This window comes from Mustela erminea, chromosome 11 (assembly GCF_009829155.1).
Source record: "Mustela erminea isolate mMusErm1 chromosome 11, mMusErm1.Pri, whole genome shotgun sequence".
Lineage (NCBI taxonomy): Eukaryota > Metazoa > Chordata > Mammalia > Carnivora > Mustelidae > Mustela > Mustela erminea.
Window position 1 is genome coordinate 47,090,595 of NC_045624.1, and position 26,599 is coordinate 47,117,193.

General features: G+C 41.3%; 1 protein-coding gene across 3 annotated transcripts in view; it reads right to left on the reverse strand.

Moving 5' to 3' along the window:
• Positions 1-26,599, reverse strand: part of CREB5 (cAMP responsive element binding protein 5) — a 403,227-nt gene that overhangs the window by 91,920 nt on the left and 284,708 nt on the right. For all 3 annotated transcript variants that reach the window (XM_032304276.1, XM_032304274.1, XM_032304277.1), the window contains 2 exons: positions 9,106-9,232; positions 3,722-3,832 (listed from right to left, as the gene is read on the reverse strand). In XM_032304276.1, the coding sequence (XP_032160167.1) occupies positions 3,722-3,832; positions 9,106-9,232 (238 nt within the window). The remainder of the gene's footprint in view (positions 1-3,721; positions 3,833-9,105; positions 9,233-26,599) is intronic.

The window sequence follows — 26,599 nt, forward strand, 5'->3', positions numbered from 1 at the left end:
CCCCTTACCATTCCATCCCACCCGCACTTCCACTGCTACTGTTTGGTTCCTTCTCCTTATTTTAATTCAACTCAACTCAACTGATCAAATTCAGTTCTCAATCATGGGGCCTCTTTTAGCACAAGGAACCTTCATGATGCAAAGGTTAACTTCAAGGTGCTCCATCCAGATGGGTCCAGTAAGGAGGCCCCGGACATTCGGTACTATCAACCGCCCCTCGTCTTTTCCAGGTTATCTGGAGGTCTAAACCTCTAAACGGGAGGTCCTTGCCATCCCTATCTCACATTTTGTTGTCAATATAAATGAACCCCGAAGATTTTAGTATAATCTACTGGTTGCCGTTACCAGGAAGCTGTAGATATTTTTATCTAAAGGGTCAATATTGTGATGAAAAATCTTTGTCAGTGGAGTCTGAGATGTTAGTTAGCCTTTGCTATGTGATGCATCATTGGGCCAGTATTATTAAACCTCTTGGAGCTTCAGTTGTCTCAGCTATAAAATGGGGACAACAGCCCTGTCATGGCACTGTCCTGAGGGCAAAATCAGGTCTCAGGTATATGTACTTTCTTGGTATCAACATTCCCTCGGCTTCCCTAAGTTTGTCTATACTGAAGGTTGGGTATCCAGTGACCTTCCTTTCTAGCAGACTCCACTTTCATGGAAGATACCCACTGATCTCAGGAATCCAGGAGGAAAAACTCATTGTTTTGGGTGGTTAGAAGTAGCTAAAGTTCTCACAGGTTTGAGTATCCTCTGACCTCTAAGACAAAATCCAATAAGCATATATTCACTTGTATAACATGAAGCCATAGGTTTGTAGCCTTGATTCTTTAGAAAAAGAATCCATAAGTCTCAATTAGAATCTGCCAGAATCATGACAGTACCAGCGTGGACAGCTGTGACTTTAGTCCACTGAAGTCTACTGCCTGATGTCCACATACATTAAATCAAAAAAGAGCACCGTGCTACTTGATTTGGGTTTCCCAGGTTATTACACTGTACAGCTTACTGGGGACAGTTATTTTACTCTCTTCCACCATAGAAATGACCAATTTGTGGCAAGAAAGATGGATGCATCCTACTGAGCAATCACTATTCGGACAGCTTCTAACAAAGCTGTAGAGTTAAAGCAGTCCTGCCTTAAGCTTTTGTCCACCTCCAGGACCTCCAAGTTTCACCAGAGATGCAGGATGATGGCTTTTGTCAGTGGTCAATAGAGAGTGTGAAATAGACACTGTGACACCAATGTCCCCAGGAGAATAGGTCTGCAGTGTTGTGGTGTGAGCGACACCCTCCCTGGCCGCTCTCTGGTTTCTTGTGTGCTCCGAGAACACACCCCGCAGAGTGCATTCATCACAATAGCCCATGTGTGACCTTTGGAAAAGTCCTTGAAAACAGTGAAACAGGAGTCTTAGTTGAAATCTGGAATCCATTCCAGTCTTACACAGGAAGAAAATTAGGCATAGAACAACAAAGCCCACAGTTCAGAGAAACCTGGGGAGGCTCTGGCTGACATTAAAATCATGAAAGATTTTTTTTTTCTCTATTACTTTGTGTTTCGTAAAAGCTTTTCATCTGAGCAGCCCGAAGCTGCTAGAAAATACTGTCAGTTAGTAGAGGGCAATAACTGGTTTCTCCAGTGAATAAAGCAAGCAGAATGAGAATAGAAATGCTGAGTAATGTATTAAAAGCCAGTTACTAAACATTTTCCAGGCTACTAAGTAAATGCTATTCCTCCAAAATGTGAATGGCCAACACCACCATTTTCCCCCTTGGAATAATGGATTGGCAATAATGGTGTCAGGGTTGGGAGCCCAGGACAGAGACAACAACTATGCTCCCTAAGCCTTAACTCCAAGATAAAGTTCATTAACCTGGACATCATGGATCTGGAAAGACACATCCATCCACCCAAAGCATGAATCAGCAGAATTGTGTGCTTGCTTAGTAAATTTAACTCGGCAAATATCTGTGGGGAAACATGATTTTATAGGTACAGACCAATTTCCTTTTGTCTCCGGCTGATATTATTCACAATAAGTGGCCATGTGATGTGTTTTTCTTTCATACGTATAAATAATAACAAAACTGTACTCCCTTTGGAAGCATTCTCCTTCTTTGCCAGTGCTAAGAGAGGGGTAGGACATTTCTGAGTCAAGCAGTGGCAGATAATCCAGTGAAAATCAACTGGCAGGGAAATTTGGTTTGGAACTATGTGTAAGAATCCACCTAAGGTTTGTCTGGGAGGTCCCTCAAATGGGATACAGACCCCTGACCGAACAAGATGATTCAGAAATAATCCAGCTGGGGGAGTAGCATTGGGTGCTCAGACCCAGAACACTTATTCATACACATGAATAACTTAATTTTGTTTTTTTCTTAAGTGCCTTCACAGTTCATTTTTTATTTTCCTTTAAAAAAAAAAAAAAGAAGTAAATGGCACTACTCTGGTCTCTACAACAGATGCCAGTTTGAACTTCATTCTGCCAGCAAGTATTTGGTTTGGCTCTGCAGGGCTTGAGTTGAAAAAATATTTGCCAATTCCAAAAAGATTTAACGAGCTTTGCTGAAGATGCCGGTGCCATCTGGCATGTCACAGGAACTGTGGCATAGCAAAGAGAACTCTCTTAACCACAGATTTTATTTGCCCGAGGTAGCCAACACTGGGGATTCAGGCGCTTCCTTGAATCAAGGAGCTGAAAGACAAATGAGTAAGATTTCCAAGAGAAAGTGACCAAGGCAGGCATCCAAAAAACTTGCTGCCATTGAAAATGAAGTCACCTGGTTTTGGTGGCTGATTTTCAGAACTGTCAATAACATCCTCATACCAGCCACCAGACACGGTCCCCATTGCTATCTGTCAGGAAACCAAATAAATCTCCGACTTGTAGCAAAGCTACCCTGATCCAATATCAGATCTAAAAACTTTGCTACAGTGTATTTTGTTGCCATCTGAGACCTTACTAATGGTGACGCTAGAATTTAACTCTATGAAAACTGAACAACCCACTTCAAGTAACTCTCCTAAATAAAGCCAGCAACTTTACTTTATATTGCAAAGATGGACATAATGCATAAATCTTTGATAGAACATAATGCATAAATCTTTCACTGTGATTGGAAACACTGACCTACCTGCACATAAATCTCAAATGTTAAAAGTCACCAAAAGTTGTCACCTGAAATCATGTATTTCAGTAAGAGGTGCAATTACCCTGTGCAAAAACAAGGCTGTGATCCTTTGAATTAGTGTCACATCTGACAACTATAACAAAATATGAAAAATATTTCTGTGCTAGTGTGTGCTTAAAAATCACGTGTCTGTTTTCACGGATATGGGGACAGGAAGAGTGATGGTGAAACTGTGACCACCTTGAAGAAGAGACACTCTGGATTGTTTTTGCTAATTTCACATTATGAGAAAACATGCACCTACTTGAGTGTATCCTACCTTAACTCCTATGGATCTCCCCAAACCCCTACATGTCTCTTCCACCGAGGCTGATCCAATGCTTATTACATGGTCATCTGATGCCAAGATTCAATAACAAATATCCTCAAAGAGAGAGCCAAGTTCCCTATTGCCTTTCCACAGAAAAGACCTACTCACTGAAACAATGACGGAGCCATCTACCTAACTTAACTGAAATTTGGAAGTCAGAGTAGAGATCAAAGAAAAACTCATGAAATTTTAAAAATGATTATTATAACTGTTACTTACCATTTTGGCTTCTGAATGCATTGGCTGGACCTGGGGAGAAGCACAGGGGTTGTTCAGATTTGGACCTTGCATTCCCAGGAGGTTGGAGTTCACTGACATCTGTCTCTCCATCTAAGAGAAAGGAAAGCAACAGAATCAGAAGTCTAAAAAATGTGGTCTAGGTCCCAGACAAAGCTGCATTTCTCTTTCAAGTGGGTCATTTAGAATTTCTTTGAACAACTCCAGAGAAAGACTGTGGTTTGGGGAAGGGTAAGTAACACACTTCTGAGCCTTGAACTCCAGGACATCAAAGAATCACTCCAAAGCTGTGCCTGCTATAGGAGATGCCCCATGCCAACGAGAACCATGTTGTCATGGTACATTTACAAACAAAAGTATGGAATATTTCCACTTTTGCAAACACTCCAACTGCCACGAGTCATGCTTCTTTTTATAACTGTAAAAAATAATGTATGCATAGAAAAATGCTGCAAGGATATATACCAAATGTTATCTCAGGTTATCCATGGCTTTTCTACCCCCCTAAATTTTATATGAAAACATGAATCATTTCAGTAATAAGAAAAACATTAAATTAACTTAAAAAGTAATACTCTTGAATATACTGGGTCTTCTTGCCACTGTAACTTATAAACACAATCGAGATGACCAAGAGCGGGGCGCCTAGGTGACTCAGTCGGTTACGTGTCTGCCTTCACCTCAGGACATGGTCTCAGGGTCCTAGGATCGAGCCCCACATCAGGCTCCCTGCACAGCGGGATGTCTTCTTCTCCCTTGGCCTCTCCCTCTGTGCTCTCCCTCCCTCTTTGTCTCTCTCTCTGTCAAATAAATAAATAAAATCTTAAAAAAAAAAAAAGAAAAAGAAAAAGATGACCAACAGTATCTGAGCTGTTGCCCCTGGCTCACCTCCCCTTCCCTGTTAACCTAGTCATGACACGACATAGCAGCAGGTTTTGGCCTCACAGGAGAGGCCTTTGAGGAGTGAAGAAAGCAGGTGAGGGTACCGTACCACACATGATGGACACTGCCCTCCTGGCTTGCCTAGAACTAACATCATTTCAAATACCTGCATGAGTTCTGGCCTTTTTGTCTCCAGGGTATCCCCGTTAAAAAGGAAATACAGTAAAACCTCTCTTTCAGTCAAGGAAGGGTATGTCTGACTGATATTTTCTGTTGAGTAGAAATTGAGGATGTTTCAAAGAACTAGAAGAAAGCAAGTACACTTAATACTAAGTTCCACAGAAGACTTTCCTCAAGAGGAAAAAAATAAATTCTTCAATGCAAAAGCTCCCCTTGCCAAAGGATGGAAAGGAAAACGGCTCAGAAACTTGAGGGAATCCGGTTTCTGCTCAAAGTTAGCCCCGGGAGGCTGAGGAAATAAATACGGAGTTCTTTATCACTGGGGCTTTTCCCAGAGCGCAGGACAGAAACCTCACAGGCAAGAATGGAGAGTGAAAGCCAAGGTAAATGCCCCTTCAGGGTCCCTGCCATGGTCAGGTTCCAACCCTGCAATCCCTGCTGGGTCCGCCCCAGGTGCGGGGCTGCAATTACAGCATTAATGTGCGGCTTAGCTGAAGTGCTCACGGAATGATGTGAGTGACGAGCGGACAATCCCTGTCACAGCAAATCACCCTTCGCTATCCCTTAGCCTCAAAGAGCATATCAGTTATCTGGCAGTGTATGCTTCAAAAGGAGCAATCTGATGAAGAATTTTCTTTTCTTTTTTTTTTTTTTTAATATTTTATTTATTTGACAGAGAGAAATCACAATTAGGCAGAGAGGCAGGAAGAGAGAGAGGAGGAAGCAGGCTCCCTGCGGAGCAGAGAGCCTGATGCGGGGCTCGATCCCAGGACCCTGAGATCATGACCTGAGCCGAAGGCAGAGGCTTTAACCCACTGAGCCACCCAGGCGCCCCCTGATGAAGAATTTTCTATACATTCTAGAAAATGCCAGCAAAACCTTTCGGGGCCTCATCAATTCAGCAAAATAAAATGTTCACTCCCATATGCCCCCTGATTCTCTAGGTAGTCTGGGTATTTTATTTTTTATTTTTGTTTTTGTAATTCTGGTAAAATATGCATGTCATAAAATTTACCACTGTAACTAGGCTTCCGTGTACAGTTCAGTGCTATTAAGTATGTCCATATACTCTAACTGTTAAGTCACAAAGACTGCTCCACAGAATGCTTGTTGCTTATAATTCCCCCTTCCAGAGTCTGGGAGATGGAAGAGCTGGAAAGGCATTTGACCCTTTATTCCAACTGGTAACCATCTCCCAGAGGGAGAAGAAGTCCAAAGGAGCTTTTGCTTTCAGTTTCCTGAAGGAAGGTCACTGAGAACTACAAAGCTATGAGCTACAAAGAAGGGCAAGCAGCTTACTTGCAGCCTCGGGATCCAGAATCAGTCATGCTTCCCACTCTGTGGAAAAGTTAGTTACAGACTACTCCTACTCCATGACTCACAAATTCAACAGAACATTGAAAACAGGCTGATTCCTCTACTTTAAAAAAAAAAAAATTGCATTTTTCCGTCTTAGTGATGATAGGGGGTCAGCAAAATCCTCTGCAAGGCAATGATTTGGCTTTTACGCATAAGGTTCTGCCCCATGAGTGTGCTTTGGTGAGGTGCTAGAACCAAGAAGTCAGAAAGATGGGAGTGGTTTTGCCAGACACTAAGCAACATCTAGCCCTGGTGGTAAAGCATCCAGGTAAAGGATTTCAACTTTTTATGAGCTTCTCCTTTCCCTCTGAAACAAATCAGAAAACGAGAGCTACAGTCTCGACAACCTCACTGGGCTTCTGTGATTATAATTGAGTGTTCGTATTCCCAAATGATGTAAACATTGGACTTTCAAGATAGGAAACCACAGGACCATGAACTCCTGCCTTGTTGCTCACCGGAACCCCAGCATCTCACATAGTCCTTCGCTCCTAGCAGGCATTCAGCAGAAGCTTGTGGAATGAACAGATGCATTATTTGCTTCAGACCTAGGATTTTATGAACTGTGTGGCCTGGTAGTAGGTACTGCAAATCAGTTAAGAATATTAGCTCAGCCTGCAGACAGACCTTTTCTACCAAGGGAATCATGGTTCCCCAAGGGCAGGAACTCTATGAGAAGACTATGCTTACAATGCCAAAATCTGAGCCTAGGAACAGGGAGCTTGATAGCAAGGAGGAAAGGACCTAGATTTCTGGGACCAGGAACTCATAGGGGTTTTTGTTTGCTTGTTTGTTTGTTTGTTTGTTTGTTTTTTAAGAGATTTTATGACAGCTTTCATGAGTTACCTTTGTGTCACTCTAAGGTTTCTCAGCCTCAGCGCTGTTGACATCTAGGGCCCAAATAATTAGTTTCTGGTGGGGGCTGGGGCTGTCCTATGCATTGTAGAATGCTGAACAGCATCCCTGGCCTCTACCTACAGAGGCCTCTACCCTCTACCTCTCTCAGTGGTGACAACCAACAATGGCATCTCCAGACAGTGCCAAGCAATTGCCCCGAGTTGAGAATCAGTGCTCTAGACTGACAATATTGTCATGGCAGCTGGGAATGTCGGTGACATGGGCTGGGGAAATACTGTGGGGGGTGGCATCCCTGACTTTCTGTTTACATTGGCTCTTGATCATGTACCTGATCCTTTCCTTCTATTCTGAAGCATTAGCAGGAGGCCAGGTTGTACAATGAGATGATATGGTGGAAACCACTGCCAGATACTTACTCACTGCACACTCTCTGCCCGTGTCCCACCTTTGTCCTGGAAACAGTACAGTTTAGCCAAATGGAAAAAAAAAAAAAAAAGGTCACTGAAGTAGTATTTTTCTGGCTGATGGATAGAATTTATGATAGGACACTAATTTGGGACAAGGGGGCTTTAGCGTCTGAAGGAAAATGCTGATGGTGGGAGTCTTTGTGCGCCTGGCTGGGCTGAATAAAACCTGGGCAAGTGGCATTGGTGGCACTGTCGTAGCTCATCTGAAGATGTTTCAGGAGAGCAAGGCAGGGAAAGTGTGTCAACTCAGCTGTTCCTTCCGGCCCGATTTTGCAAAGACTGTTCCTAGTCAGGACGACCCAATATTTACAGCAGCCAGGTCCATTTCTCTGAACTTGGGGCTCCCAGCCCTCATCCATCCCTGCCTCCACTCAGATACATCGGCGCACTGTTCAACCTTCGAGAACCTGAGCTGCTCAGCGTGAATTGAGATGGGGGTTCGTCACAGCTGTCAGCTTTTCATCTGGAAAATGAGCGTGTCAGTAATTACTGCAATCCCATTCCCACAGGATGCCGATGAGAGCAACGTGAACTGACAAATGTAGACGGTTCCTTAAAATGTGAACATGCTCTGCTAGGCATTGTTGATACTGTTTGGGATGGTTTTCACGGAATTGTCATGTCATCTCTTAGGGCTTTTGAGAATAGCTGTGGCCCCAGGAATAAGCACACCAGCCCAGGCTCCCCAAAGCACAAGGCCAGGAAGGGGATCCTATGGAAGGAGAGCAAGGTTTGCCCTGAGAAACTCTGGATGTCCCTTCTAGGCTAATATGTTGTTTTCAGGGGTAGGGGATATATTATGTAATGATCATAGACCTTGGAGTCATACCACCTGGATTTAAATCTTTAGGCTCCATCTTACTCAGCCTCCTGTGCCTCAGCTTCCTCATCTGTAAAATGGGGTTAATAATGGTATATCCCTCACAGGTTTGTTGTGACAGTGAAAGCAGAGAATATAGTGGTATCACACGATGGTTGACCCAGTGAGCTCTGCGGCCAGGATTTCTGGGATCAGAACTCAGCTATGCTTGCTTCTCAGCCAAGCAAGCTACTTGCCATCCTTTTCCCATTCAGACACGGGGGATAGAAACAGCACATGCCTGACAGGATTGTTTCAGGTGTTCATGAAGTGCCTATAAAGGGACTAGCACATGGTAAGCCCTTAATAAATGTTGTGAGCATGCGTAATAGAACATGACATGCAGGGACACCTACTAACAGATATTCTGTACCATCGTTATTATTTTTGTTATTATAATTGTTGCTCTGAGTCCTGGCAAGATCACTCCCTGGTGAGTTAAGGACACTCAGTATAGAGCCCAAGCTATATAGATTTTGGGCTAGGCATAAAACACTGTGTCCTTGAAAAAATTCTATCCCCTGGGTGTGGCAAGCTCGCTTGTCACCAGCAGGAAGATGGGGCCAGGCCTCACTAAGGGAGCACTGGAGGGCAGGAGAGCCAGCAGGACGCCTAGGGACAGACAACCAGACCCTCTCCACAAAGTAGCACACAGCTCAGCTCTTCACCCAGAAGAAGTCGCTGTCTTTCCAGCTTCGATCTCAGCTTTTCCTTTACTGCTTTCAAAGGAGCAAGGCTCAGTGGCAACGAGAAGCACTTACTGGCATCAAGACGGCAGAAGAACCCGGCATCGTCGGGTTGGGCAGGGTCCCAGGCATGGAGGCTGGCATAGGCTGTCTCTGTCTGTTGTGGAGATGTAGCAGAGAAGATAGAGAGCCTGGGACAGGCCTGGCAACACACAGAAAAAGCAGACATTATTCCTGATGCCTTGGGGTGGGGAATTCACTGCCTGCTTCCCCGTGTCCAGAACCAGCGGGGACAACACCATTACATGAGCAACAGATCAGATCCTCTGATGGGAATCACATAATTGAGGATATTAGGGAAATAATAACAAATAAAACACAAGCCTGGCTTCCTCTGCTGCTTTCTAGTTAATACACCAAATTCCACTTCATTTCCTGACCTCTTGTTATCTAACTCATGTTCAATAGTCAACAAGTCGGCAAATCTCCTACGACTCCTGCCTCTTAGGGAAGGGACTTCGGGGTGAAATCCTGTGTTTACTCAGAATTCTCTGCCCTGTGGAGAATCTTAGACCCTGAGATCTGTGTATGTCATCTGGACTCTCCTATGCCTCTGCCTATAAGCCCTCCTGGACACACTTTCACTGTCTGGATTGTAAAGCCAACTTGATCCATGAATTCCCAATAGAAATCTGTTTTGACTTTTTCCGTAGTTCTCCACTGTGGGTGGAAAAAACAAACAAACAAACAAACAAAATAGCAACAACGACAACAAAAACAAAGCCAGGACACAGATCAAAGTAGCAGGAATGAGGTTCATGCCAGTGCAGCCAGCCTTTCTCAGGCAAGTCCCGAGCCCAGCCCCCGATTACCAATCCCTCATTTTATAATAACTGGAGGTGTTAGGCTGTTTGACAGAAACTGATTTTGGCCTGACCCACAGAACTTGGGTAAGCATTCCTCTGGGGAGTACATAGTTCGAACTTTTGCTTCAATTTGCCAGAGCGGGGAAAAAAAAATTTAGAACTTTCAATTGATTTAATGAGCCAGGGAATGTGTGGCTGAGGGAAAAAGGAAATTATTTGTGTTTATGAAAAATGGCAAATAAGTGACCTCCTCAGCTAAATTCTCAATCTCCCGATGCTTTTGCTCTGGGGAGCTGTATAAATGTCAAACCATTAAATTAAAGATTTAACAAATAAAACAAAACAAATAAACAAACACCCCCCCGACCACCTCAGGGACCTGAGCCTTCCACGTTAAACTACCTTATCCTGAATGCCATAAATGAAGCTACTGTTTCTAGAATTAATGCATTTTCTTAAAAAAAAGAAAAACAAAAGATTTGTTCATGTTAAGTGCTGCGTAATGACTGGATGGAGATGTCCTGTGTGGCCCAGGGCCTTTCTCAGCTTCAGGGAAGGATAATCCCATTCAGAGTAGCATGAGAAGGCTCTCCTTTGGACCTCAAATGTCTCTTGTGCCTGACTTGGGGAGAAAGGGGGATTGAAACAGGGAGGTCATGCCAACAGGATCTTCTTTTGCATTGTTGCTGAAATCTCAAAGATTAGGTTTTCTACTCTTTTCACCCAACAGCTCCTTTGAGTAGAGCTAGCTATCCCAGATGCATGGATTTTAGAAGGATTAGTGACAAATTAGTCAATATTTATATGTTCAGGAAGTTATATAAGTGAAAATATAAAAGAATATAAAACCTTTACCCAGACTCTCTGCAGATGTACACAAATGATACCCAGCTTTATGACCAAAATGTGTGTATGAATAGTTAGTTACACGGAGAGGCCAACCAGAAGTAGCCTGCAACAATAAAATGAGTGTTTTCAGAAAAGCAAATGCATGTTATAGGTATTTCTTGACATGTGCCCTGGGGCCCTCTGGAGTATAGATTAACAATAGGATTAGTAGGGTCTTTGAAGGTCCTTCACCTTTCAGAACTGTAGGAAACTGCCAATTGTAGTTGCTCCAAAACTCTACAGTAGGTTGTACCTTCACTGGGTCTTAAAGCTTACCTCATTCAGAGGTGGATAGCTCCAATCAGATAGGTATAAATGGTGGTTCTGTCAACAGACAAGGTTTGCTTTATATTCTCCAGTCTTTTTATTATTATTATTTTATTTTAAAGATGTTTATTTATTTGATAGAAAAAGAGACAATGAGAAAGGTAACACAAGCAGGGGGAGTGGGAAAAGGAGAAGCAGGCTTCCCACCAAGCAGGGCGCCCGATGTGGGACTCAATCCCAGAACCCTGGGATCATGACCTGAACTGAAGGCGGACGCTTAATGACTGAGCCACCCAGGTGCCCTATTTTCTCCAGCCTTAATGTTTTGTTTGTGACCTTTGCTGGGAAGAAAATAGCTGTATATCAAAATATGTCATCTTTAATAATGGTCAGTTCCTGCAAGTACAAGGTTAGTAACCTAAACTGCCCTGTTTTATAAGGAGAAAGATTCACTGAGACCATCTCTATAGATAGTTGTTAATCATCTATCCATCCACTTGTGTACAGATACCCAGACAGGGAGATGTACACACATACATCCATGCATATGTACAGATACACCTAAATGTACAGACATACAACCTTCTACCATATGTCTTTTCCCCTAGTCACTGGAGGAATGCTTTGGGTATAGATAGGGACAAGCAAAAAAAAAGACAATTGAAAACATTGTATAATGATGATTTGTCATATCATCCTCCTAAAGAAATGACAGCATATTATCATCATTTACATTTTGTTTCCAACATGATATATTAATGCTAATCTTGGTGATCAGTTTCTATTGAGTCATTTTTAGAAAAGAAATTAATTAAACCATGCTTATGTGAATGAAGATGCAAAAGTAATTCAACTCAAAATGACTTTTCATTCTTTACACAACTAAGGAAAACTAGCTGGACAGAGTAGCTGGGAAATGGTATACTTACTTCCATACCATGCATAGACGTACCAGATTTTTAAACACCAAGCATTCCTTCATTAATTAAGAAAGCTTTCCAGCACACTGAGCTCCCTTGGAATTATAATAATAATTGCCTAATGATAGCAATCAACCAATTAACATATATAGTTGAAAGAGAAATGGCTATTTGAGAACTCTGCATGTTTGGATTCTAAATAACTCTCAATTATTGTTTTACACAGATCTATATTTTATTTATTTATTTGAGAGAGAGAGAGAGAGTTCACACATGCATACGTGTGCACATGCAGCAGGGAGGGGCACAGGAAGAGGGAGAAAGAATCTTAAGCAGGCCCTACACCCAGTGTGGAGCCTGACACAGGGCTTGATCTCACGACCCTGAGATCATGACCTGAGCCAAAATCAAGAGTCGGACACCTAACTGACTGAGCCACCCAGGCAGCCCTCCACAGATTCTAGAAATAATTTTCCCAACCCTTGCTGGGAACAAAACTGAGGGGTTTTCTATGCTTCTTGCTTGGGCTTTTAAAACTACAAAAACTGACAGAAAAGAAAAATCTACTCTTACCCATCGCAGGGTATACAAAGGACTAGACTGAGGTAATTATGTAGCTTGGCCCAATAAATAATCATTTGTCCAGAATATCCTGATCACTCAAGCAAGAGTGGTATCAGAATAATTATATTAATTATCTAATTCCCTTTGTGTATATAGAAATAATTATTAACACATTGCACTTGCTTGAAACTTTTTATATTGCACTTACACAGTTTCATATTTTTCAAAATATTTTCACCTTCCTGTGACTTGAAACAATGCCATGTGGTGGGTAGGTCAGATTACCCCCATTTTACTCAGAGTAAGCTGAATTCAGAAACATTTAAATATGCCCAAGGTCATATGGGTCATGAAAAGAAGCAAGGCTCATATTCAGCTTGCAACACAGGGCTTCCCCCATCATACCTTGATGGCTCCCATAACTAAGCTATTATTGATTTTTTATACTAAAATAAATTCACGGTCTATTTCTTTTGATATCCACACTGCTACCTGGACTGGGCAATGAAGTGGTAAAATTATGCAGTATTGCTAACATGAGAAGTCACTCATCCATGTGAAATTATGCTTTCTTCCTTTAAAAAAAAAACAAAAAACAAAAAAAAACTTCCCAAACAACATATCAGTTAGACTCTGAAAATAAGATGGCAAATCGCAGCAAAGTTGTGAAAACAAAGACCCAACAGTCTTTCTCCAGTGCAGGCTTGTTGCCATGAGCTAATAATTCCAGACTTTGAGCAAGCCGAGCCTCCTTTTTAATAACCATATGCCTCTAGGTAAAGTATTTCTACTAAAAATTATTGAGGCATGGAACAAGGTAAGATGTGTGAGCTCATGTTGGATTGTTCAATTACTAAACTGAGTCCCGTAACATTAAGAGTTTTCCAACTTGACAGATTATTCCTCTTTATACACTTGTATAAACATACTGCTTACGGCTGAAATCTATGTAAGCTTTTCTTTCAATTAAAATGTCAAGGATGACAGACTGTTTTCAGTGTCCTTAACAGAATGAAAGGTACCACAGCAAGCGATTTCATGTCCTCATTTTTACCCCCAAAGGATGTTTTCCAGTCTAGGGGTGTCTGAAAAGCGAGTTCTGTGTCTGCCGCTCTTTGGGCTTGGACAAGCCCAACTATCTTTACGGAGCGAGGGTCCGGTGATTTTGTTTGGTAGTCTCAGGAGAGTCACTACAGACTGTTCTCCTTTCCCAAGTCTTCAAAAGGTCCATGGCACCCCAGATTGCCTATTGAACTCAAGACAGATAAATCTACTGGGTGTGTGGTCAGGGAAAGAGAAGAAGCCAGCAGTGAAAAAAAAAAATTAGGTTAAAGAATTAGAAGATCAAAGTTAGCATGAAAATCCAATCACAGACACCTGAGAAATGGTGAGCACGTAATAAATAACAACAGAAAGGAATTGCTGGGACTTGGTGTGTGCAGAATAATACGAAAAGCTTCAAAGCAATAAGATGGAAAAAAGAGTGGGCAGGGAGCAAAGGATCCAGATGTCGCTGCCATTAGAGTTTCTGACTCTGGGGAAGAGACTTTCTTTGCTTTGGGGCTCTCCATGTCATCATCTGTTTAATGAATGGGTCAGACTACAGGCCATCTGGAAATGCCCTGAAGCTCTAAAATTCAGATTCTAGAACTTGAAAATGAGATGTTTTTAATCTCATGAGGCATAGATGTTCTGTGATGATTAGGGAGCTCTTCACCGCTCACTGATAAGTTCACAGTGCTTCGGCCAGCACGCGCAACATGGTGGGGGGTCAGTGTCCGTACTGAATGGGACGAGTCAGTACAGCACTTCGTTCTTAATGTCAAAAATAAACTTGAAATATGAATGAACCACAAATAGAAAGTGTCTCTAAAAAGCAAGAGAAGTTGCTAAAAAGGACTTGATACATCTCAGGGGGTCCACACGTTTTCCTCATTTACACGTAACAAAACTTCACACACAGAGTAGAGAAAGAGTATTGCCCACGATCACTGTATTTGCTTCTAAAGAGAAATGTGCCTTCTTTCCACCTTCTCAAATGAACTGTTGTGGCCTAACCTGGCCAACTAGTTCATGTCTAGGATGGGGAGACTGAAGAACTAAAGACGGGATTACAGACTCTTAAATGTTAAGAGAAGGCTGTTTGTAATGAGAAATGTTTATTCTATCATTCTTCTCCGAAGCAGAATTTAAAAACTCCTATTTTTGTAAAGAAAGCAAACTATAGGATAATCAAGTAGAATGGGAAATGGGAAGATAATATAGTTAATTTCTTCCATGGGTGATAATTATATTGTAAGATGGGGTATTGAAGGACATGGGTTCAGAAGACGGTCTGCCCCTTACTAGCTGTGTAAACTTGGGCTAGTTACTTGGCCTCTCTGTGCCTCAGTTTTCTCAACTATTAAATGGGATGACAGAGATTGTTATCTTATGGCCTTAATTGAGCTACTACATACTAAATACAGTTGACCTTTGAACAACGTGGGCATTAGGAACCCTGACTCCTTGTGTAGTCAAAAATCCATGTGTAACTTGAGTCTCTCCAAAGTTAACTACTAGTAGCCTAATATTAACAATCTATTAACATATATTTTGGATATACTATATTCTTGCAGTAAAGTAAGCTAGAGAAAAAGAAAATATTATGAAAATCATAAGGAAGAGATATACATTTACAGTACTGTACTGTACTTACTGAAAAACATCCACATATAAATGGACCTGTATAATTCAAACCCATTCAAGGGTCAACTACATATTGAATATTGAATTCAATAAAATTAGTTATTTTTGTTATTATTCTTCTGAAACCCAGACCAAACAACAGAGTAATCACTATACTTCAATCAAGGAACTGGGGCTTAAGGCTGGGATCTTAAAGTTAACACCAATCCTTCGCTTTAATTAAGAAACCACAGCCTAACCAAATGCCTGTAAAAGTGTCCCAAACTTCCAGCATATATAAGATATTTCTTTAACAACCCATTGACTTTAGACTCCCAAACCCTTCTGCGGAGGCAAATGGACTTCTCTCACCCACAGTTTTACAGAATTTCAAAATGATTCACACTATTTCTCAGAAAGGATCTTTGAAAATATTTCCTCAAAATGGAACCAAACTAGTTCCCCAGAGATTGGTTCTCAGTGTCTTGTTTTTCCTGAAAACAAGGACAAAAATCCAACAGAAGCAGTAATTGGGAAAACAAGACAGCTATCTGGCCCACATTTTAAAAGACATCCTATTACCAGTATCTTTTTTGAATGAGCTCATGCTCTGCACCAAGTCTCACTGCCAAGCTCCTAAAGTTGGATGGCAAAGACAATATTTCCCCTTTTAACAAATGAGGAATTTGAGACACAGGAGTAGAAACATTTAGCCTGAGAAAAGGCACCAAAATATCAGCAGAATTCAATTAAAATATGTATTTTTCATTTCAAAGCTTTCTTAGGCTCAAGGGAGGACCTCTTGTAAAGATCTGGAACCCCTCTAAAAAAAAAAAGAAAAAGAAAGAGATCTGGAACCTCCCTGCATGATTCTTACCCCTCCCGGCCTTTCTCCCCTCCCCCGCTGCGTGTCCTTTGATGACACAGGCATTTGGGCGTCTGGGGAGAGAATTTTGCCTTTAGACCTATATTTTTCCTAAAAAGCTAGTAAAACAGCCTGACTTTGAAAAAGAGCAAATTCTCTAGCTCATTAGAGATTCCAGTAAGCTTGGCTCCTTGGGACAACACTTGACATTGCTCCAAGGCCATCACACCAAGTGGCACCTCACTGCTGCCCCACTCATGGCCCTGGGCTCCGGACCGGTGCCCTCTCTGACTTCCTCCAGGCTTCTTTGCATCACCACCTTCCTTCCTGCCACAGCCTTGAACGTAAGTAATCCTCACCACCTTCTCTGGGTAACCAAACCAGGTCAGGCCCTTTTTTGGAGTGTGCTTACCCTGCATTCTTCGACCTGGTAACACTTTCTCACCATTTATTCAATCAATGAATAAACCAAAAGTCAAATTAAGTATCTAAGACAAGTCAGACTCTGTACGCACTCATTTCAGAGTGGAAAACGAGTTTGCCAACAATCCATCTACAAATTCACAATTTGTGACAATTTGATGAAAAACAAAATACATGTGTTTCATGGCCTCTTGGAATTTACCACTTCAGCTCCCCGGTTATAATTCTTCAGTGATTTTGAATGATTTTTAAAATGTCTCTGCTCCCACTAGACCATAAACTGCATCAGTGAGAGATTGTGTCTGCTCTGTTTTTAGTAATGTAATTACTAAATTACTAATTTAGTAATTTTTAGAAAGGTAAGAAAGTGCATGGTACCTAGCAGGTGTCAATAAATACTTCTTGAATTCTTAAGAACAGAGATATTAAGGGTCTCTTCAATTGGCAAAAGACATTGCAAGAACAGGGTTCAATAAATTATCTTTCCTAACTAATGAGAAGAACTTAATTGATTTACTAGTCATAAGTGAAACTCCAATTTACATTAACAGCCTAATATAACCCATTTCTGTTCTTGAAAAGCATAAATGGTTACCCCCAAGGTTATCTGTACTTTTTAGCAATGCCCCTTAAACTCAAGCTTTCTGATGAGTTCTAGACTCATTTGTTTTTGCATCAATTAAGTTAATTTCCATTTGAAATTATATTCTAGGCATTTCATAAGAAAAGGCCAAGAATAATTCAGGAACACTCATCTGTCTCCAATCTATATAATGTTCTAAAAATTGGATGCCTGCCCTGCAATAAGACTGTACTTTATAATGTTCAAAACTCTGGGCCCGGACGTACCAGTTACACCCACACCACGGTCAACTAAACATCTAGTTTCTGCTTTGCACTGACTTATCGATATTGACAAGAACACTTTTGTAATCATTATCACCAGGGGTGTCGGAAATTAAATTTACCACGCAAGATAAATTTAGGCCTCCTTTTTATCAATTTGGTACTACTGCTGCGTTTATTTTATAGATGTAGTATTTGATATCTTGGAAATGTAACTTCTTTTTCTTTAAATAAAAGCCTGGCTGTGAGAGAGCCAATGGCGGTCATAAAATGTAATACAGCGAACAGAGCTGCATCCCGCTGGAGCCTGTGTTGGGTTTTATAGCATACACGCTGTATCTACTCAGGCAGAGGAGATATTTACTAGTGCTTTCAAGTGTTTTAAACAGAGAGAACAGAATAGAAAGGGAGATGTAAATTTATGGCCATTCTGTTAAGACTATTAAATCAATCTCTTTTTCTCCCCCTCTTTAATGACTGATTTCTGCACCATTAATCTGAATTAGTCATGCAGTCAGCCTGATTCATTTAAGTTAACCAAAAACACGGTTGGATTGGTTTCTGATGTACTATTGTCACAAAAAAAAAAAAAAAAAAAAATCCGATTCCAAAATCTGATATTTTTCCTTGTAAAGAGCTAAAGGCTCTTTTAAAAGACCCTTTATAAGAGACCCTAAATGCCTGAACAGTTTGGCTTTCGCCATGGGTCAGGCTCAAAGACATGACGAGATGGCTTTTCAATTAGCCAATAACTTCTCAGTTGCATCAATTATTCATAAAGTTACACTTAGAAAAGGCAAGTAAATGTAGATCAAAAGAGATGAAATAAATGATGATTTTGAATGCAGTCTCAAATAAATGATATACATCTGGCTGGCTGGGGAAAATTTTTTCTTTATAGAGAGCTATCTCTGAGTAAAATTTCTTCCGGTTTCTAAGTCGTTAATAAGCTTCCTCCTTGCTTCATAAGGACAAATAAGGAGCCCTCTGATTATGAGCCTTGTCATTTACATGTGATTCCTGCTTGCATTCATTCACCATCAATGAATAATTCATGTAAACATTCACTAACACACTTGTCTGGATGTTCTGTAGGGGCAGAGCTCCCTGGGCTTACAAACACCCACCCCCACCCCCAACTCTTAAGTCAGCAATTCTGTTTTGCTTTCTTCTGGACTTGCAGCTTCTCAGTTACCATCTTTTAATGGGTAAGTCGGGGCGGACTCCACACTCTGTACGATCGCCCCATACCTATGCTCCAAATACATAACATCATTTTGTAGCTGATGGACAAAAGCTCCAACTGCAGAAGACTTCAGCAAAAACAGAAGGGCTCGAGAAAAGATCATCTGGACAACCTCTACCCATCCTTGCACTTTGCAAGTTCTCCCTCCTGGGTCACCCCCACTAATGCCTTTACCTAACCTCTTCCTGAAGCTCAAGGCAGGGTCTCTTAGATAGTCTTCAAGTACCTCTCCTCGAGGATACCCAGTTTAAAACACTCTCCACCCAGCCACTTGCCAGGATTCTTTCACTCCTTAGGAGGAGGAGCTAGAAACTCAGCTCCACAGCAGAAGAGGGGCTTTGGCAGTGATGCTGGAGGAGGGGCTCTGACTGTGGCATCAGGCAGGGACGCAGAGTGCTATGAGCCTGACTACTTAGGTCCTGTTCTTATCGATAAAGTAACACAAGTGCTGAGAGGCTAACTTGTCCTCCCAGGAAACACAGACAAGGAAAGAGGCACTGCTTCAAGGCTCAGCAAACTCCTCACCAGCTTATATCCTGACAGATAGCCGCAAACTCTAAACCATGGCCCATACTCAGATAACCAGAAACTGTAGGGGAGGGTGTGAGAGCCTAGAGAAAGCCTTGTCGGACAGGGCTGAGCAGGAAGTGGGGGAAGAGGGCAGGGCAGGGGGCGGGGAAGTGAGGAGAGAACCTGGAGAAGGCTCCAAAGAGCAGGGAGAAGTACTGAGAGGCCAGAAGGGAAGACCTAAATGGAAAAGTAAAAGGAACAAGACCAGGAGATGACGAAAGCAGGCTTCAAGTTTCCAAATTACTATATTCAGAGAATGGTGGCCAGTTACTCTCAAAGCCAACCAAAGCAGAATAATAACTGTAATAAAACAGCAGCACATGGGATTTACGTTAGAAGAAAGAGTATCTCCCAAGAACGAATAGTGTAAAACAATTAAATGGCTTACTGAAGTTTTGGAATTTCCTCTTATTAGGCTCTTAAAAAAATAGATTCGTCCCCATCTGGCAGGGTTTCTAGGGAGGAGGACGAGGAACTGGCAGACTTCTCATAGTCCTAAATTAGGGCTATTATTTTCACTTATTCCAGTCAGAGTGGCTGACAGAAATGATAGAGATAATGCTGGTGGCCATCATTAACCGGTAAATAGAATAAAGCAGCCTTGTGTGGCTGACATTCCGGCCGCCTGCTGGCCTAGTCATGGCCCCTGAGTGTGTGATCTGTGCAAGTCATTTAACTTCTCTGTTTTCTCATCTGAAAAAAAAGGATTATACTACCCACTTCCTAAGTATGGTGTGAGGGTACTTTGATAATCATAGATGAGATAATATCTTATACGTGTTAGGCCCCTGGAAGATGATCAATGTATATTCTATTTAAGAGATGATGAATCTATTCTAGAAGACAAAATTATTGCCAGTGCCATTTTACAATACAAAGTAAAATGATATGGCTCTCAATCTTAGGGTGAAATAGTTTGGAAAAAAAGACCCAGAAACGTCCAGGCTCTCTGAGAGACCCGAGTGTCTTTTCCATCACTATGAGACCTGGCGTCTCGTGCTGCATCATCTTCTCAGGAAAACTTGCTCTGTGTTCTCACAGCACATGCTAGTATCTCCATCAGATGCAAGAGAGAGTATCACAAAATGCAGAGCTCGGCACATAATAGGAGCCTTGTAGAGGTTTGTTGAATGACTTAATGAGGTCATCTCATTGTACATGGTCTCTCATTTCCCGGCAGTAGTATCCCAATAACACATCCAGGACAGGCTTCTTATTAAGGGTCATGATAACTTGAAACACTATCTTGAAGGGACAGTCAACTTATCATTGACTTGAGCAAGGGGATTGGGGGGAGGGGCAGAGTTTCTAGGAAACTGGTATCCTCCTTGAGCAACCTTTCCTGAGCTACCTTTCAAGTTCTCCCACTTTGCAGCAGCACTTATCATGAGCTAAATTGATATTAATCTCAAACACTTAATAAAATAATAGCAATAAAGTTCATAATAATGATACTTGGCATTTACTTTGCACTTTGCATCCAAGGATCTCAAAGGGCTTTGCAATTTTCAAAGCTACTCATGGGCTGGACATACAAGCAAAGAAGCCATTGCGTGTAGCTTTCCTGTGGACAGAGTTGGTTCTGTTATTATGTCCTGAGATTGAGACAGTGGCCACACTATGTGCATAAACACACCCACTATCCACAGACACCCCCAGACATCTATATGTTAAGAGGCAAAAGTGATAAACAGACATTCTGTTTCAAACCCACTCTTATCTGTATCAGCCTTGTCAAACCCTGGAATGCAGATTTGTATTTTGATAGACTTGTTTTATTATACTTCTTTCAACCCCCTCTTGGTGTATTTATAGGTATAATTGGAAATTCCATGTCTGTTCTTTAAAGACACAAAGCTTTAAAGGGCTTATTTTCCCTTTAAGTTCATTCTGAAGGAAATTTTGCTTAGGCTTAAACATACAGGGGTTTATACATAAAGCATCTCTTCTAAGGCACTTTTCCCTTCCTTGGTGGCCTGGCATTTGCCAGAAAGAGTGACTTGCTCAGTTTCCCATATTATTCCCCAGACAGCCCTATTCCTACTTCCAAACAAATGTGGTATTTGGGGTTTCAAGTTTAAAATGTAATTTGGTATCATTTCAGATGTCTTCTTACAGCTTAATAAACATCTTCCCCAGAGGGATTTAGGATCTGATTTTAATTTGTGGTAGGGTTATGGTCACAGTAAATGTCAATTTCAGCTATCGACAATAAGCCCTACTAGAAATAGAAATTGTATGTGAAATGACAGTACATTTATAGGATGGGAGGCATATTCTGCGTGCTCATAGTTGACTGTTCCCCAAGAAATCCCTTCACTGGCCTGTGATGAAAGTCTGGTTTCTCTTCAGGCCTCTGAATATCAGCCACTCATCAGAAGAGAATGTGTTGATCTGAAGATCATAAAAAGATGCAGCGAAGAAACTGAGCCCTTCATGGTATGGCTTTGAATCCTAATACCCCAGCCAACATCAGCCACTGGTTTGCCTTGTGATCCTGGGTTGTATCCTCAAGACCTCCTCAGAGTTTCTGTTTCTTCATGTATAAAATAACGTGGCTCAGCCAATGATCTGCAAGGACTTTTTCAACTCTAGAGTTTATATAATCAGGTATAATCAAGAGTGAGTGGGTAAGTTGACTTGTGGAGAGGCCCAAAACTACATATTTTGGGGAAGCAACACATCAGTTTGGGGTGAGTTTTCCTCAAAGGTAGGGACAGATGGGTAACTTGTCACTGGCTTCTCTTGGACATTCCCTTTCCTTGAACAAAAGGCACTCAGATCGGAGTACCTGTAACATTTAACAAAGTAGGGCAGGAACCAGGAGTGCTGAAGGGTAAGAGAGGGGCTAGTTTCTTCTCAAACATGAACAATGATCCCTTTAATTAGCATAAAATAAAGGTCTCACTCCTTTGTATACCAGAGTTAGCCACTTATCATTAAACAGAATCACATTATTTGGGAGAGGTTAGGTCAGGTCCTCAAATAACTGGTTCTGTCTGTTCAGTGTGGTGCCATCCAGCCCACTGGGATTGGGAAAAAATTGGGCATTCTGGGAATGACAAAAGTCCTCCAAGTCTGACAGCTGCCAGGAAAAAAAATTTCACTACTGAATAGGAAACTCTACCTTGCCCTACCTACTGAAGAGCTGTGATAACATTCCTTAAGTGCTTATGTTAAGCCCCATGGCTGATTCTGTCCGTAGTACCTGGGATGGTTGATTTTATGGTCTGCTTGACTGGGCCATGTGGCACACAGCTGGCTGGTTAAACATCATGTATAGGTGTGTCTGTGAAGGGATCCGCATGTGAATGAGGGAACTGAGTAAAGCAGATTGCCCCCCTCCAAAGGGGTGAATGAGCATCATCCCAAGTGATCTAGGCCATCGCCCAACCTATTAAGGTTCTAAATAGAATTTTTTTTAAAAGGAAAAAACGTTGAGTTCTCTCTCTCTCTTTCTCTCTCTTGCTGATTGAGGTGGAACATCAGCCTTCTCCTGCTCCTGGACTGGAACTTGTACCACCAATGCTCTTGGTTCTCAGGCCTTTGGACTTGGCCTGAAATGTGTACCACTCACTAGTTTTCCGAGGACTCCACCCATCAGATAGCAGATGGTAGGGCCATAATTGTCATGAGCCAATTCCTTATAATAAATCATATATGATTATATATTATAGGATAAGAAATTATATACAATATTTTATATACACATGTATATATATTCCATATCCTATTGGTTCTTTTTCTCTGGAGAACCCTGGGTAATGCAGTATTCATCTTTAGGCCCTTTTCTTTAGAATGTATCCTATATTTCTTTAAATTTATTTGATAGCCATAAATTAGTAGAATCTAGGCATTAACTTTGACATCCCTCATCTTCTACTTCCAGTCATTCACTAAGTTCTATGTACTCCACCCCCCAAATAGACCTGGAATCAATCCACTTGGCTCCATCTCCACTACCAAGATCCCAGTCCAAAACACAATCTTCTTTCACTTGGTTTTTCCAACAATTTCCACCTTCAGTTTCACTCCTCTCCAGTCCAGCCTCTGCATTATAGCCAGAAAGATCTCCATGAACCAATGATCTAATCGTGTTTCCCTACTCAACATTTTTCCATGGCTTTCCTCAGCATCTGGTATTTAATAAAATCATCCTTTAAATGTTCTACCTCTTGATGACTTTTATACTACTTTCTAATCTGACTTGATGTGCTTCACCCACCCTGGTATTCAATCACTCCCTAGGATGTGCCAAGCTCTTTCCTACCCCAGGGCCTTAATACCTCCTATTGTCTTTGCCTGGAAAGGTTAGCCATCTGCTTTTCTGTCTACCAGTTCTTATTCATCCTTTAGGTCTCAGTTTAAATATCACTTTCTTAAAATTTTCTCTGACCCCAAATCAGAGGTGCCTCCAACTTAGAGGGTCTTATAACTCTGTGTGCTTCTCCTTCATGTAATGTCTAATAATAGGTATGATTATTATTTAGTGTCAATCTTTTTTTTTTAAAGATAGATTTATTTATTTATTTATTTATTTGAGAGAGCATGTGCCCTTGGGGAGAGGGACAGACGGAGAGGGAGAGAAGCAGACTCCCCACTGAGCACGGAGCCGAGCGCAGGGCTCTCAGTCTCAGAACCCTGAGATCATGACCTCAGCCAAAATCAAGAGTTGGACACTTAACCCACTGAGCCACACAGATACCCCTATTTAGAGTCAATCATTATCATTATGCTCCTACCTCCCTGATGGCAGGGACTATATAGCTTTTGACTACCAGAGGTAAAGTCATTCTGATTTCTCTTAACCACTGAGAAAATCTGTGCTTACTTTCTGGAATATTCTACCCCATAGGGATGGAGAAGGAAGGAGAATACCATAATACAGCTGAAAAGAGTTTTAGAAGTTAAGAGGATTGATCTAACAAGTGAGTACCATGGTATTTGCCTACATGCTAATAGTAATAGATCGTTCTGCCTTTCTAAAGCTGGGGTCTATTTCTTTTGAAAAGCACAAAAGCAAAAATGCCAAATGGAAATGTCTGTTCCAGGGCTTATAATTTTTTTTTTTAAAGATTTTATTTATTTGACAGAGAGAGATCACAAGTAGGCAGAGAGGCAGGCAGGTGGGGCGGGGGGAGGAAGCAGGCTCCCCGCCTAGCAGAGAGCCCGACGCGAGACTCGATCCCAGGACCCTGAGACCATGACCTGAGCCGAAGGCAGAGGCCTAACCCACTGAGCCACCCAGGGGCACCCCAGGGCTTATAATTTTTGCCTTAGGTCAACGCTGAAACACTCAACTGCTCTTATGACACTTAAGTGTCTTCCATTTTTGCCAGTGTTTTCTTTCAATCGTTGAGGCTCTCGAGGAGGGTCAAAACCCATTAACTTTTATGTAAAGTTCCTATGCATCGAATATATATGCCAAGAAAACCTCTTTAGTTAAAACAGTGCATGAAGAACTATAGTTATAGGTGCCTTGGACTACTTTCCTTATAAGGAAGAACACTGGAAAAAGATCTGTTTTTTAACTCAGAAACAAAGTAAACAAAATCAATGATTTCAAGGTCCAGTGTGACTGAGAGAATTCATTTTCTTAATATGGTATGGGCTCAAGAGTGATGGGGAGAGAGTGGACATATAGGAATGACTGTCTACAGCAGGCTTCTGGCAACGTTTCTGGCCTATTGGTTCATAGCCAGTGTTTTTCTTCATAAATGAATTCCACATCTTTATTAAGTTAAGTATTTCTTTTTTTATTATTATTTGAAACATACTTTAAATATTTTGTTTTATGACGTCCTGGAAATTGATACAATTCCTTCCAGATCAGGGAAGATGGGAAAATCAATTACTTTTTTTTTTTTTACACTGACAGTGATTACACAAAAATTATGCCCCAATTTATCCATTACTATGAATATCATTTGACGTCATGTGTGAACAACACAAGACAGCTAGAATGAAAGGTGTCTTTCTGATTAGATTAATCAGTTACTTTTCATAGCAAAGCCCTAATGGTTACTAAATAGAAATACACCCGTAGTGTGAGTTGATTTGTAGAAGAGTATCTAGTAAGAATTATAGATTTTAAATTACAATTGACCTTTTATAAGAAAAATCTTTGCAAGAACAAATCAAAAGACATCAAAAGCCTGAAGTTTCTGATGTCAGATCCTTTATACAAACAAATTACAGTTTGTAATCCAGAAACTGAATCTTATGAAAATGAATTCTATCTGACATGGATGGAATTACAAAGTTGGTTCATTTACACATGAGTTAACCAGCTTTATCCAAAAATGCAGGAATTTTTAGGGTCCTTTAAATCATGAGAATTGTTGGTTCAGAATGGAGAGGAGGACTGGGGAAAAAAATGAAGCCCAACCCTTAGCAGAAACTAGAGTTGCCCTCCCCAATCTTCAAAACCAAGTTCTCAAAACCTCCTAATGGGTTTCACTGTTTTCTTTCCCGTGCTTATCATAATCAGGGAACCACACATTTGCATCCCTAATGGACGCTTTTCAAAAGTGTGTTGACATTTCAGTAGGTTTTGAATAGCTCTTAATGCTTCTCTCAATTTGGTCAGGTGCCCACAGATCTCCTTATATGGGTCTCAACATATAGACTGTCTGCTTTACTCATGGTTTGTTGTGTTGTGTTTTTTTTTTTTTTTCCCTAGTCCCTGGGAACCTAACTTAATTATACTCTTAAAAAAGTGAAAACTCAGAAGTCAGATGACTCAGAAAATGAGCATCTAGCTGGATATCCCACATAGGGCAACATCTTAACTACATCTGTGAACTCAGACACAAGTCAGAAGTATCATCCCTTGTGTGGTAAATTCACTTTTTTGAGCTTCTATTTTTGTCAGAAGGAAATAGATATAAATAAGACCATCAAGATAAACATAGGTTAGGGGAGAAAGTTGAAATCAGGCAGGGAGCTCTTCTGAGCAAAAACTACATTGCACTTTACTCCTTGCCTTTTTCTACAAGAACTGAGAACCCAGAGGAAATTTCAGTCCCACCTACTTTCTGCGGCTTCAATAAAAAAAATGTGATCCAACAGAAACAGAACTAAAATTATTTTTTAAGTTTATTTTTTTAAACATTTACTCAGCTCCTGCTATGTTTCAGGAATGGAGGCTAAGAGTGAATAAAAGATCATCCCTGCCCTTAAGAAATCCATCATCTATTAAAAGAAACAGACAAGGCATGGAAGTCAGGGCAGGGGTGTAATGGGAGAACACCCCCCAATGATATCTAATACCACAGGGGCTTTCGGGGGGATGAGTCCTGGAAGAGGAAACACAAGAACTGCTTCAGGAAAGATGAGATGTTAGCTTTGAACTGCATGTACACACGTGTGTGTTGGGGGGAGGGGATATTGGTGGTAGGGGCTCCGGGCTGAGTTAACCATCTGTGCAAGGCAGGTTGTTAAAGTA